This window comes from Plecotus auritus (genome assembly GCF_963455305.1).
Source record: "Plecotus auritus genome assembly, chromosome: 1".
NCBI classification, from domain to species: Eukaryota; Metazoa; Chordata; class Mammalia; order Chiroptera; family Vespertilionidae; genus Plecotus; species Plecotus auritus.
Window position 1 is genome coordinate 165,552,111 of NC_137770.1, and position 13,819 is coordinate 165,565,929.

At 40.4% G+C, this 13,819-nt stretch overlaps 1 protein-coding gene across 2 annotated transcripts in view; it reads left to right on the forward strand.

Moving 5' to 3' along the window:
- Positions 1–13,819, forward strand: part of LARP4B (La ribonucleoprotein 4B) — a 100,980-nt gene that overhangs the window by 46,018 nt on the left and 41,143 nt on the right. For both annotated transcript variants that reach the window (XM_080682190.1, XM_080682189.1), the window contains 2 exons: positions 7,843–7,993; positions 8,255–8,395. In XM_080682190.1, coding sequence (XP_080538316.1) covers positions 7,843–7,993; positions 8,255–8,395 — 292 coding nt within the window. The remainder of the gene's footprint in view (positions 1–7,842; positions 7,994–8,254; positions 8,396–13,819) is intronic.

Genomic DNA, 13,819 nt, shown 5'->3' on the forward strand with positions numbered 1-13,819 from the left:
TTGATTTCAGAGAGGAAGGGAGAGGGAGAGAGACATAGAAACATCAATGATGAGAATAATTGATTGGCTGCCTCCTGCATGCCCCCAACATGCAACCTAGGTATGTGCCCCAGACTGGAATCAAACCTGGGACCCTTCAGTCTGCAGGCCAACGCTCTATTCACTGAGCCAAACCGGCTAGGGCAAGAGTTTCTTTAAAAAAAAAAAATATATATATATATATATATATATATATATATATATATATATATATACATATATATATATATATATATATATTATTGATTTCAGAGAGGAAAGGAGAGGGAGGGAGAGAAACATTAATGATGAGAGAGAATCATTGATCAGCTGCCTCCTGCATGCCCCCAACTGGGGACTGAGCCAGCAACCACACCTGGGCATCTGTCCTGACCAGGAATGGAACAATGACCTCCTGGTTCATAGGTGGACAATCAACCACTGAGTCACACCAGCTGAGCAGAAGAATTTTTTAGAGCGTCAGAATTTGGGGCTGCTGTACTCTTCAAAGAGTAATATTGGTCATTTATGCAATATTGATTCAGAACTTTTTTTTTATTGTCACCTGAGGATATGTTGATTGATTTTTAGAGAGAGAGGAAGGGGGTGGAGGAGAGAGAGAGAAAAAGAGAGAGAGAGAGAGAGAGAGAGAAACATCAGTGTGAGAGAGAAACAGTGAATGGTTGCCTCTCATATGTGCTTCGAACAGGGATTGAACCACAGCCTAGATAACGTACTCAGACCAAGAATTGAACTTGCAACCTTTTGGTGTACTGGATGGTGTTCCAAACAACTAAGCCACCCAGCTGGGGCAAAACGTGTTTTTTAAGGTCACTTCATTTCTGGTTCTAATGATCATTGCTTAGTTATGATTTTCAGTGGAAAAATAAGACTTGGGTGGCCAAGCAGGCCAAGTTGTTGATAATCAGTTGGAAGTTCCATCTATATATATAAAAAGCCAGCGACCAGAACGGCGGAATGACTGGTCACTACGACACCCGCTGCGGCCAGCAAACCGGCCGATCAGGGGGTGGGGCCGGCCAGCCAACCTCCCTCGGGCCCCTCTCCCTAGCCAGCCCCGCCCTGATAGGCCTCTCCCACCCCAATAGGGGGCGGGGCTTACAAGAAGTTAATGAACTCTTTTTTATATATATATATATATATTTTTATTGATTTCTTAGAGGAAGGGAGAGGGATAGAGAGTTAGAAACATCGATGAGAGAGAAACATCGATCAGCCGCCTCCTGCACAACCTCTACTGGGGATGTGCCCGCAACCAAGGTACATGCCCTTGACCGGAATCGAACCTGGGACCCTTCAGTCCACAGGCTGATGCTCTATCCACTAAGCCAAACCGGTTTCGGCAGAAGTTAATGAACCACTGAAATGTTGTTTTTGCTGACATTAGAGCACTTTTTCTTATTACCATCATTTTCGGGGGGAGGAGGGTAATTTCATAACCTGTCTCTATCTTGGTTTTCTTATTTCTGAAATGGAGGCAGTGATTACTACTACCTGACAGGCTTGTCATGATTAAATACAGGTAAGTACATAGAATATTCTGGCACCTAGCCAACTCTCCAGTGTTATTTGGTTGTCATGCCATTAGGACTTAGTTATGTTACCTGTTTTTCATCCTTGTTACATCTCAGAGTATCTTTTTAATACTGCTTAATTGCTTTAAATCATGAAGTCCCTAATAGTCGATTTGGATTTGAGTATCTACTACTTACGAAGTAGTAAATTACATAAAGGTAAAAACATAGAGAAGCCATTTGTTGATGGTAGCCATTTCTGACAGGTGTGAAGTGATACCTCATTATCGCTTTAATTTGTATCTCTGATAATCAGTGACTTTGAGCGTTTTTTTATGTCTCTTGGCCATCTGTATTTTCACTTTGGAGAAGTGTCTATTCAGGTCCTTTGCTCATTTTTTTATTGGATTGTTTGTCTTCCTTTAAGTTGTATAAGTTCCTTATATATTTTGGATATATCAGATATATCATTTTCTTTATCAGATATATCATTGCCAAATATGTTCTCTCATACAATGGACTCCCTTTTCATTTTGTTGATGGTTTCTTTTGCCATACAGAAGCTTTTTATTTTGATGTAGTCCCATTTGTTTATTTTCTCCTTTGTGTCCCTTTTAGGAGATGTATCGACAAACATTGCTAAGAGAAATGTCCAAGCTTTTACTGCCTATGTTTTCTTCTAGGATTTTTATAGTTTCACAACTTACATTTAAGTCTTTTATGCATTTTGAGTTTATTCTTGTATATGGTGTAAGTTGGTGGTCTAGCTTCCTTTTTTTTGCATGCATCTGTCCGATTTTCCCAACACCATGTATTGAGGAGACTGTCTTTACTACATCGTATGTTCTTGGCTCCTTTGTCAAATATTGAGCATAATGGTTTGAATTGATTTCTAGATTCTCTGTTCTATTTCATTGATCTATATGCCTGTTCTTGTGCCAGTATCAAGTTGTTTTGAGTACAGTGGCTTTGTAGTATAACATGATATCTGGTATTGTGATCCCTCCAACTTTGTTCTTCTTTCTCAAGATTGCTGTGGCTCTTCACTTTTGTGGTTTTTTAAAAATATTTTTATTGATTTCAGAGAGGAAGGGGAGAAAGGGAGAGATAGAAGCATCAGTGATGAGAATAATTAATCGGCTGCCTCCTAAATGCCCCCTACTTGGGATCGGGCCCACAACTCGGGCATGTGCCCTTGACCAGAATCAAACCCGGGACCCTTCAATCTGCAGGCCGACACTCTATCCACTGAGCCAAACCAGCTCAGGTATTCACGGTCTTTTTTCGTTCCATATAAATTTTTGGAGTGTTTGTTCTAGACCTGTGAAATTTTAATAGGGATTGTGTTGACATTTTGGGTGGTATGGACATTTTGATGTTGTTGATTCTAGCAATCCATGAACATGGTATATTCTTCCACTTTATATTTACCTCTTCCTCTTTTTTTCAACATCCTTTAGTTTTCCAAGTGAAGGTCTTTTACATCCTCGGTGAAGTTTATTCCTAAGCATCTTAATTTTTTGTTGCAATGGTAAATGGGATTTTTTTTTAGTTTCTCTTTATGAGAGTTCATTATTGGTGTATAAAAATGCCATCAATTTCTGGGTGTTAATTTTGCTGGCAAGGATGTAGAGAAAAGGGAACCCTAGTACACTGCTGGTGAGAATGCAGACTGGTGCAGCCATTATGGAAAACAGTATCAAAAAATAAAAAATGGGACTTCCATTTGACCCAGTCATCCCACTTCTAAGAATATATACTAAGAAATCAGACACACCCATCAGAAAGGATATACAGTATGTACCCCTGTGTTCATAGCAGCGCAATTTACAATAGTTAAGATCTGGAAACAGCCCAAGTGCCCATCAGTAGATGAGTGGATAAAAAAGCTGCATAGTATTCCATGGTGTACATTTACACCATGGAATACTATGCAGCAGTAAAAACAGAAGAATCTCTGACCCTTTGAAATAGCATGGAGGAACCTGGAGAGTATTATGCTAAGCGAAATAAGCCAGTCAGAGAAAAACAAGTATCACATAATCTCACTCATATATGGAATCTAGTGAACAGAATAAACTGGTGAACAAAATAGATCTGGTGACATAGAAGCATGGAACAGACTGTGAGATCTCAGGGAAGGCCGAGATTGGGTGGGTAGGAAGAGATCAACCAAAAAATTTGTATGCATATATGCATAACCCATGGACACAGACAATAAGGTGGTGAAGGCCTGGAGAGTGGGGGCGGGCTAGGAGTCAATGGGAGGAAATGGGGGACATATGTAATACTTTCCAACAATAACGATTTTTTTAAAAAAGAGTTGCTAAGATTAAAAAAAATAACACATATTGAAGCCATCAAGAGTACTAATGTTGCTAAGGGTGTTAAAGTGCTCACAAAACAACAATCCAAGGCACTTGAATAGTTAGCAAAACCGTTGTTGATTGGATCAGCAAAAAGCAGTTAGCTGGTGGGAGCATTTTGGAGGCAGTGCTATATGAAAAATTCATATAAGGCTGTAGCGGGTGGTTCCAAAAATTTAAGAAGTGTTTATTTATAGATTAAGCAGTACATTAGGAATATACTGTATATAAGAAAGGTTAAAACGGAATCATTTTGTGGGGAGGGTCTGGAATGGATTAATTCAATTTACATTATTTCTAATGGGAAAGAAATGATTCAGTTTTCAAACAAATCACTTCTTGAAAGAGCCTTCCATAATGAATTTGGTTCGAGAACCAAGGTTCCAATATAATTAGAAATAGTGGTTTACACAAGTGTTAGGGAAAAGAAAGAGAATAGAGACATGATTTAAGAGGGGGGGAAAAAAAGCAGATGGTACAGGTGTGAATGCTGAGGAAGGTAGTAGTGGTATATTAGATGCAGAGTACCTTTTTCATTGCTCTTTGTTCACGAGGGTTGTATCTGCATTGTTCTATCCTGATGGCTTAGTGCTGTGCCTGGCACTTACTGAGCATTTGGGGAGTATTTATTGGGGACATGCGGGCAGGGGGATGAGAGACAAATAGAGAAACACCTTGTGCAGAAGCAAAGGCCAAAATGAACTGGAACTGTAGGCACCATATACAAAGAGGGATTCAAGACACAGTACTTCTTGAGTATAGTATTCTTTTATTATTATTATAATAATTATTATTATTAATTTATTTATTTTTTGCTAATCCTCACCCGAGGTAGGTTATTTTTCCCATTGATTTTTAGACAGAGTGGAAGAAAGGGGGGGGAGTCGAGGGGGAAACATCAATGTCAGAGAGACACATTGATTGGTTGTCTCCTACACATGCCCCGACCAGGGCTGGGATCGAACCTGCAACCCAGGTTTGTGCCCTTGGTTCATAGGTTATTGGTCAGCCACTGAGCCACGTAAGCTGGGCCCAGGTTTGTGCCCTTGACAGGAAATGGAACCTGTGACCTCATTGTGCGCAGGCTGATGCTCTAACCACTGAACGCAATAGCCAGGGCTTGAGTCTAGTTTTCTTGAAGGGGAAGGGGAACCCTGTTTTTTTGCCCATTCACCAATACCTTAACAATGAGGAAACTTCCAGGTAGGCATTCACTGAGACATCCCATTCTGTGGACATGATATTTATTGCCTTGCCTCCTGAATATGAATAAAGTAGATATGATAGTTTTAACCACATCGGCTTCTACTGTTGATTTTAGAAATAGTTGTTTTTTACTTGAAACTTTAATCACCCCAACTAGAGTGAATTTATTTTGTCTCTTTTTTTTCTTTATTGATTAAGGTATTACATATGTGTCCTTATCCACCCACTGCCCCCCAACCCCCCACTCATGCCCTCACCCCCCTGGTGTCTGTGTCCATTGGTTAGGCTTATAAGCATGCATACAGTCCTTTGGTTGATCTCTCCCCCTTATCCCCACCCTCCACTACCTTCCCTCTGAGGTTTGATGATCTGATCGATGCTTCTCTGTCTCTGGATCTGTTTTGGTTCATCAGTTTATGTTGTTCATTATATTCCACAAATGAGTGAGATCATGGGATATTTATTTTTCTCTGACTGGCTTATTTCACTTAGTATAATGCTTTCCAGTTCCATCCATGCTGTTGCAAATGGTAAGAATTCCTTCTTTTTTTACCACAGCATAGTATTCCATTGTGTATATGTACCACCGTTTTTTAATCCACTCATCTGCTGATGGGCACTTAGGCTGTTTCCAGATCTTAGCTATGGTGAATTGTGCTGCTGTGAACATATGGGTGCATATATCCTTTCTGATTGGTGTTTCTAGTTTCTTGGGATATATTCCTAGAAGTGGGATCACTGGGTCAAATGGGAGTTCCATTTTTAGTTTTTTGAGGAAATTCCATACTGTTCTCCACAGTGGCTGCACCAGTCTGCATTCCCACCAGCAGTGCACGAGGGTTCCTTTTTCTCCGCATCCTGGCCAGCACTTGTTGTTTGTTGATTTGTTGATGATAGCCATTCTGACAGGTGTGCGATGGTACTGCATTGTCGTTTTGATATGCAATTCTTGGATGATTAGTGACTTTGAGCATGTTTTCGTATGTCTCTTGGCCTTCCTATATCCTCTTTCGAAAAGTACCTATTTAGGTCTGTTGCTCATTTTTTTGATTGGGTTGTTTATCTTTCTTTTGTTGTATGAGTTCCCTGTAAATGTTGGAGATTAAACCCTTATCAGAGTTAACATGGCAAATATGTTCTCCCATGCAGTGGGCTTTCTTGTTTTGTTGATGGTTTCTTTTGCTGTACAGAAGCTTTTTATTTTGATGTAGTCCCATTTGTTTGTTTTCTCTTTAGGTTCCATTGCCCTAGTAGCTGTATTGTTGAAGATATTGCTTTGGCATATGTCTGAAATTTTGCTGCCTGTGGATTCCTCTAATATTTTTATGGTTTCCTGTCTTAGTTTAAGTCCTTTATCCATTTTGAGTTTATTTTTATGTATGTTGTAAGTTGGTGTATTTTGTCTTTTTTAAGGTTGTGGTTTCTTTGACGACTTATCCTGTCCCTGTTTACATTAGGAGAGCATCGGGTAATAAGTGCACCTTTCTGGGTTAATGCAATGAGGCTACACCAAGTTCAGAATTCCTGCTTGGCACTGCTCAAGGGCTCCTGGGACCAGGACTCTGGTCCCTTCCTTCAGAAGCTGTGACCCCTATAGAGTGGGGTCAAGGCTCTGGTACCTGGAAAAAGGTGAATAATTTGGCGGGGTTTGCTGAAAGATTACAGCAGCAGAACTGGAGTTAATTTGAGGAGCAGCATTTTATTTTTTGAGCAGCATTTTTGACATTAACTTTTCTTTAGACTTGTGGAGCCGTTCAAGTGAGCAGAAGAAAAATTGGGGTGGTTGTCAGTTGAATAAAGTTCACTGGAAAAGACCTCCCCAATCCCTAAAGAAGGTGAAGGTGGTAGCATGTGAGTACCTGGAACAAACAGAACAGAAGCATCTGGTATGTCTGGACAGCAAGAGGCTAGTGATCCTGAAATGAGCATGGTCCCAGAAGTGCCCTATCTAGCACCCTCTGACAGAGCTGTTAGAGACCTTTTTTCTGGAAGAATTTTCATTTTCTACATCCTTTGCTTATATGAGTGTTTGAGGTTTATTTTCAAACTAGAGGCCTGTTGCACAAAGATTCGTGCGATAAGCCTTCCTTCCCCTGGCTGCCGGCACGGGTTTTTCTCTGGCACCCGGGACCCAGGCCTTCGCTCTGGCCGCCACCTTCTGTCTTTGCTCTGGCCGGAGCATTCAGTCTTCTCCACTCCAGCCGGAGCACCGCTCCTGTAGCTCCCTCCGCCCCCCTGCCATTCCCCTCATAGCAGGCATCCCGGCCACTCTGCGCCTGCGTATGCAAATTAACCCGCCATCTTTGTTGGGTTAATTTGCATACTCACTCCTGATTGGCTAATGGGCGTCACAGAGGTATGGTCAATTTGCATATTTCTTTTATTAGTGTAGATTTTCTCCATCTGTGTTCTATTCAGTTTGCAATTCTGCAAATTTTGTTGGGTAGTCTAGAGCATTGATGATAATTGGATCCATATTATCAGTTACTGTCTCTAGAGAGCCTTGTACTCAGTAGGAACTTAGATTCTAATGGCAAATTAAGTTGAGTTCTGAATGCATCCACTTTTGTTACTGTTGCCCTTGATTTCACCCCCAAAGTATGTGTACATAGGCTCAGCCCTTTTAGCATAAATTCTCTGCATTTTAACTCTGATTAAGTATAATTGCATTTGATTAGAATTTGGATACAAATTCATGTTATCAAAATTTTTCTTAGGTACCAACAGCCAAGGTTTCGGAGCTAAACCCCAATGCAAAAGTATGGGGGACACCTGTGTTACATTTGGAGGCAGGTAGTGCATCAGACAGTGGTGTGAGTGCAGCCTGGGAGGACACCCCCTGCCAGCGCCCCGACTACAGCCAGGAGGGTGAGTGGTGAGCTCAATGCCATGAGGAGCATCTTTGCTCTCCAGGCTTGGTCTTTGTTTCCTTTTAAATTGTCTTTAAGAAATTGTTAATTAAAATTTGTGTCCTGGTTTGTGATACTATTTAAGAGCCATGCCATCTTTCACCATCAACTTTAAAAAATCGAACTAACTATATACATAAGCTTTTGTTTTGTTTTGTTTTGTTTTAAGAGAAAGTTATTCTTCTAACTCTATCTTCTGTGATAAAATTCCTAATTACAGAATTGGATGCCAATGGAGATGGTGACAAAAGTCATGAAAATGCAGCACTGTCAGAGTTACAGGAGTTGGACCAAACAGCCATGAATACTTTGGCTCTGGATCACTCTGAATATGAGTCTCTGCCTGAAAACAGCGAAACAGGTAAAGCTGCTTTATGAATTCATTTTCATATAGAGTACAGGCTTTTTTATGTTGCTTTTTGAAATTTAGCTTTTTAAATCTTTCCCTGCACAATGTGCCTGATATTGCTTCCTTTGCATCTATTTTAAACTCACTCCTGTGTGGACAGAGATGAGGCTTTCTGGTCTGGGAAGGCATCACGGAAAGAGTGTGAGACCTGAGCACTTCCTGCAAAGCAAGTCCCATTGGGCTGAGAGAAGCAGAAGATCTACCATGGGCCAAAGTGTGAGAGCACAGTCAGGGAACATTAGTGTGAAATTGAGAGTCAAGTCCAAAAGAAGTTGGGTCTTTTTAAAGAGGTATTTAAAGCTATTTTCAGAAGAAGAAAAGAAAAGGAAAAGGGAGCAGTTCTTTTTGGGGGGCCTGGATATGGGTGGATATAAAAGTGCCTAAAGGTTATGGGACATCAAAACTCACCTCCAAGTTTGTTTCTGACATAATTTAAGACCCCAGAGACCTAAGAGGTAGGCTGCACTTTCATTGACAGTTGAATGGGGCACCTTGAGTGGAAGGAATAACTACCCTAAGTTGGCTAGCAGAGCTGATGCAGGTGAAGTGTGCTCGGTCTCTCTTCTAGAGATACACTTGAGTTAGACAAGGTACATGAGTGAGAAATCACACCCTCCCTTTATGTGTTATGTTCTCACTTCCAAATGTTGTTACATACAAGAGGTAAACACACAGCACCATGTACGGTAAGTGTTTGGCATTGTATATTTGGTTATTTTTCCCCTTAAAGGGTAACATCCTTGAAGACCTTGTCTGCACTGTTGCTAATTTGGCTAGCACTTGTTGAATGTCTCCACTGACCTCTGTAATCTCCTATGACCTGCCTTTCACCTTCATTTCATTACTTCCTTCATAGTTGCTTAGCAAATGCTTTAAACTTGTTTAAATATAATTATCTACCTATTATGTGCCTATTCCTGAGCGGATAGATACATGTGGCTGAACAAAACTACATAGAAATATAGTTTTGCTTTAAGTTCATGATCACAAACTTCCAGTGGGCCCTTAGCATGGCCCACAGTGGCCCAGGGAAGTCATTCTTCTGGACAACTGTTTCACAACTTTTGTTCTGCCTTCAGAACCAGCATTCTCCTCTTCATTATTTTTGGATGTAGAGCCTCTTGAAGCATAATTGATGTACAATAAACATCACCTATTTCAAGTATATCCCAGCTTTTCTATAAGTTTTATTTTTCCTGGCTTATAGCACAGTATTCATCTTACCTAATAATAGACAAGCATGTAAATTGACGGTACCTCCGCTATGCCACCAGCCAATCAGGAGTGATATGCAAATTAACCCAACAAAGATGGTGGTTAATTTGCATACACAGGCACCGAGTGCCGGGGGCGGGATGCTTGCGTCGTCGCCATGGCGACGATGCAGGCGTTCTGCCCCACCCCCGGTCTCTCAGGGCCTCTGGGCAATGTGGGAAGGCAGGGCCGGAGCAGAAAGAGGTGGCTCCCGGGCCTGAGCAGAAAGGGGCTGGGCTGGAGTGGAAAGGCAGTGCCGGCAGCCAAGGATAGGAAAGCCCATTCTAGCACGAATCTTCGTGCATCGGGCTTCTAGTTGCATTATAAAATTGATTTTCTGACTTCCATTCCTCATTGATTTCTCTCCCAAATGTGATATGATGTGTGTACCTATAAAACCATCACCACAATCAAGATCACTACTTCTTTTAGTTGGCTTACAAATTTTGAGGTTCATTCATGTTGTAACATTCACAGGTTGTCCTTTTTGTTGCTGAATAGTATTCCATTATATACCAGTATGTTTTTCCATTCACCTATTGATGAATATTTGGTTGGTTTCCAAATAATACTGCCATGCACATTTATAAGCAAGACTTTGTATAGACACGCTTTTGTTTCTCTTGGATAAATTCATAGATACAGAATAAACAATCATCTTGTAGGCATATATTAATCTGCTAAAGAAATGGTGAAGTTTTGTCACATAGTGGCTCCCTTTGTGTGCCCATCAGCAGTGGATCAGAGATCTAGCTGCCCCATCCCCTCACCAACACCGATAATGGTCAGTCTTTTTAATTTTAGCCATTCTAAAAGGTAGGTAATGGAGTCTTACTGTGTTTTTAATTTTTATTTCCCTAATGACTAATGGTGTCAAGCATCTTTTCATATGCATGTATTTTTTAGTGAAGGGGGTCTGTTTAAGTCTTTTGCCCATTCTCTTAATGGCTGCTTTAGTAATATGTTTTGAGAGTTCCTTATATGTTTTGGATACAAGTTCTTATCAGATATGTGGTTTGCAAATATATTCTCTTTACTTAATGCTAGTCACAAAGGTTTTTTTCCTAGAATTTGTATGGTTTTAATTTTTGCATTTTTTTCCCCTAGAATTTGTATGGTTTTAATTTTTGCATTTTTTAGGCCTGTGTACAATTTCAAGTTAATTTTTGAATATGTTGTGAAGTGTGGAGCAAAGTTCTTTTTTCCCCCCACATGTGGAAATTTGCTGGAAAGACTCTCCTTTCTCCATTGCACTGCCTTTGTACCATTGTCAAAACCATCTGTTTATACATTTGTGGGTTTATCTCTGTCTCTACATTTTATTGAAGTAGAAAATACTAAAAGTGTACAATTTTGTAAGGTTTGATATGAGTCTAGAGCTGTGGAAACTATTGCCATAATTTTGTTTTTATTGAATTTATTGGGGTGACATTGGTTCGCAAAACCATGGAGGTTTCAAGTGTACAACTCAATAAAACATCATCTGCACACTGTATCGTGCACTCATCACCCCAAGCAAAGTCTCTTTCAGTCCTAATTTTCCCCCTCTTTTGCCCACCTCCACCTCAACCCCCTTTTCCCCTGGCTATCATCATACTGTTTTCTGTGTCTGTGTGTTATGTATGTATGTTTTTTTGTTAATCTCTTCACCTTCTTTCATCCAGTCCTCCAACCTCCCTCCCCTCTGACAGCTGTCAATCTATTCTTTGTATCCATGCTCTGTTTCTGTTTGTTCATCAGTTGATTTCATTAGATTCCACATGTAAGTGAGATCATACTTGTTTTTCTCTGACTGGCTTATTTCACTTAGCATAATAATCTCCAGGTCCATCCATGCTGTTGCAAAAGGTAAGATTTCCCTTTTTTTTTTTTTTAAACTGCCAAGTAGTATTCCATTGTATAAATGTACCACAGCTTTTTTTATCCACTCAGCTACTGATGGGTACTTGGGCTGTTTCCAGATCTTAGCTATCTATATATATAAAAGCCCAGTGACTGGAATGGTGGAACAACCAGAATGACCAGAATGACTGGTGGCTATGATGCGTACTGTGGCAGCCAAACAGCCTGTTCTGGCCCGGATCGCCCCCGCCCCCATGGCCGGCCCACTCCCGATCAGCCCCCAACACCACAATCAGGGGCAGGGCCGGCCAGTCAACTGCCCTCGGCCCCTCCCCCACACTCGCACCCCCGCCAGCCCAGCCCGATGGGCCCCCATCGGGGCGAGCTGGCCAGACCCCACCCATGCACGAATTCGTGCACCAGGCCTCTAGTTGTAAATAATGCTGCTATAAACATAGGAGTGCATCTATTCTTTCAAATTAGTGTTTCAGGTTTGTTAGGCTATATTCCCAGAAGTGGGATTGCTGGGTCAAAAGGCAGTTTCCATTTTGAATTTTTTGAGGAAACTCCATATTTTTCCACAGTGGCTACACCAGTCTACATTCCCACCAACAGTGCAGAAGGTTCCCTTTTCTCACCAGCACTTGTTGTTTGTTGATTTATTGATGATAGCCATTCTGACAGGTATGAGGTGATATTTCATTGTGCTTTTAATTTGTATCTCTCTGTTTATTAGTGATGTTGAGCATTTTTTCATATGTCTGTTGGCCATCTGCATGTCCTCTTTGGAGAAGTATCTATTCAGGTTGTTTGCCCATTTTTTAATTGGGTTGTTTGTCTTTCTCATGTTGAATTCTATAAGTTCCTTATATATTTTGGAAATTAACCCCTTATCAGATGTCTCATTATCAAATACTAGAGGCCCAGTGCACAGATTCATGCACTGGTGGGGTCCCTCACCTTGGCCTGTGCCCTCTTGCAATCTGGGACCCCTTGGGGGATGTCGGAGAGCCGGTTTTGGCCCAATCCCTTCAGGTCAGGCCAAGGGACCCCACCAGTGCACAAATCCATGCATTGGGCCTCTAGTATGCATATAAGATCTTTAATTAATCTCTTCCTGCCCTCCCCCTGCCCCCTTCCCTCTGAGATTCATCAGTCTGTTCCATGTTTTCATGCCTGTGGATTGAGCATCTGCCCCCTGGTGGTTAGTGCGCATCATAGTTACCGGTTGAACGGTCTCTTAGGCTTTTACAAGTATAGATGTTCTCCTATTCATTGGGGATCTGTTAGTCTGTTTTGACAGCTGTGCCACACTGTTTTGATTACTGTAAGTAATTCTTAAAAACAGGTAGTGTTAGCCCTCTCATTTTGTTCTTTTTCAGAGTTATTTTGGATTTTCTAATTTCCATTTTCATACAAATTAGAATAAGATGGTTATTAGCTATAAAATGCTGAGTTTTTTTATTGAAATTACATTGAATCTATAGATCAGTTGGAGAAAATTGACATCTTAAGGCAGAATTCATGAACAAGATATATGTTTCCACGTGTTTAGGTCTTTGATTTGTCTTGGCTTTGTGGTTTTTTGTGTTGTTTTTTTTTTTTTCAGTGTAGTGGTCTTTCACATCTTTTGTTCAACTTATCCTTAAGTTTTTTGTATTTTTTGGTGCTATTCTAGTGTAAGTGATTTTTTAAAAATTTGTTTATTAAACAAATTAAGCAGTTGTTAAGCAATTGTTTATCAGTAGATAGAAATATAATTAATTTTTATAAATTGACATTATACCCTGTAAACTTGCTATTAAGCTCATTTACTAGTTTTAGGAACTTTTCTGTATGGTCTGTCTTTGAAAATGACCCGTGTGCACTTGAGAAGAATGTATATTCTGTGGCTTTGGGGTGAAATGTTCTGAAAATGTCAATTAATTCCATCTGGTCTAGTGAGTCATTTAGGATTGATGTTTCTTTGCTGATTTTTTGTTTAGAGGATTTGTCCAATGGTGATAGTGCGGTATTAAAGTCTCCTACTATGATTGTATTGCTGTCAATCTCTCCCTTGATATCCTCCAGGAGTTTTTTTATGTATTTGGGTGCTCCTGTATTGGGTGCGTATATGTTTACCAGAGTTATTTCTTCTTGTTGGATTGCTCCCTTTAGTATTATCAAGTGGCCTTCCTTTTCTTTTGTTATGTCCTTCACTTTGAGATCTAATTTGTCAGATGTAAGTATTGCTACCCCAGCTTTTTTTTCATTTCCATTTGCCTAGAAAACCTTTTTCCA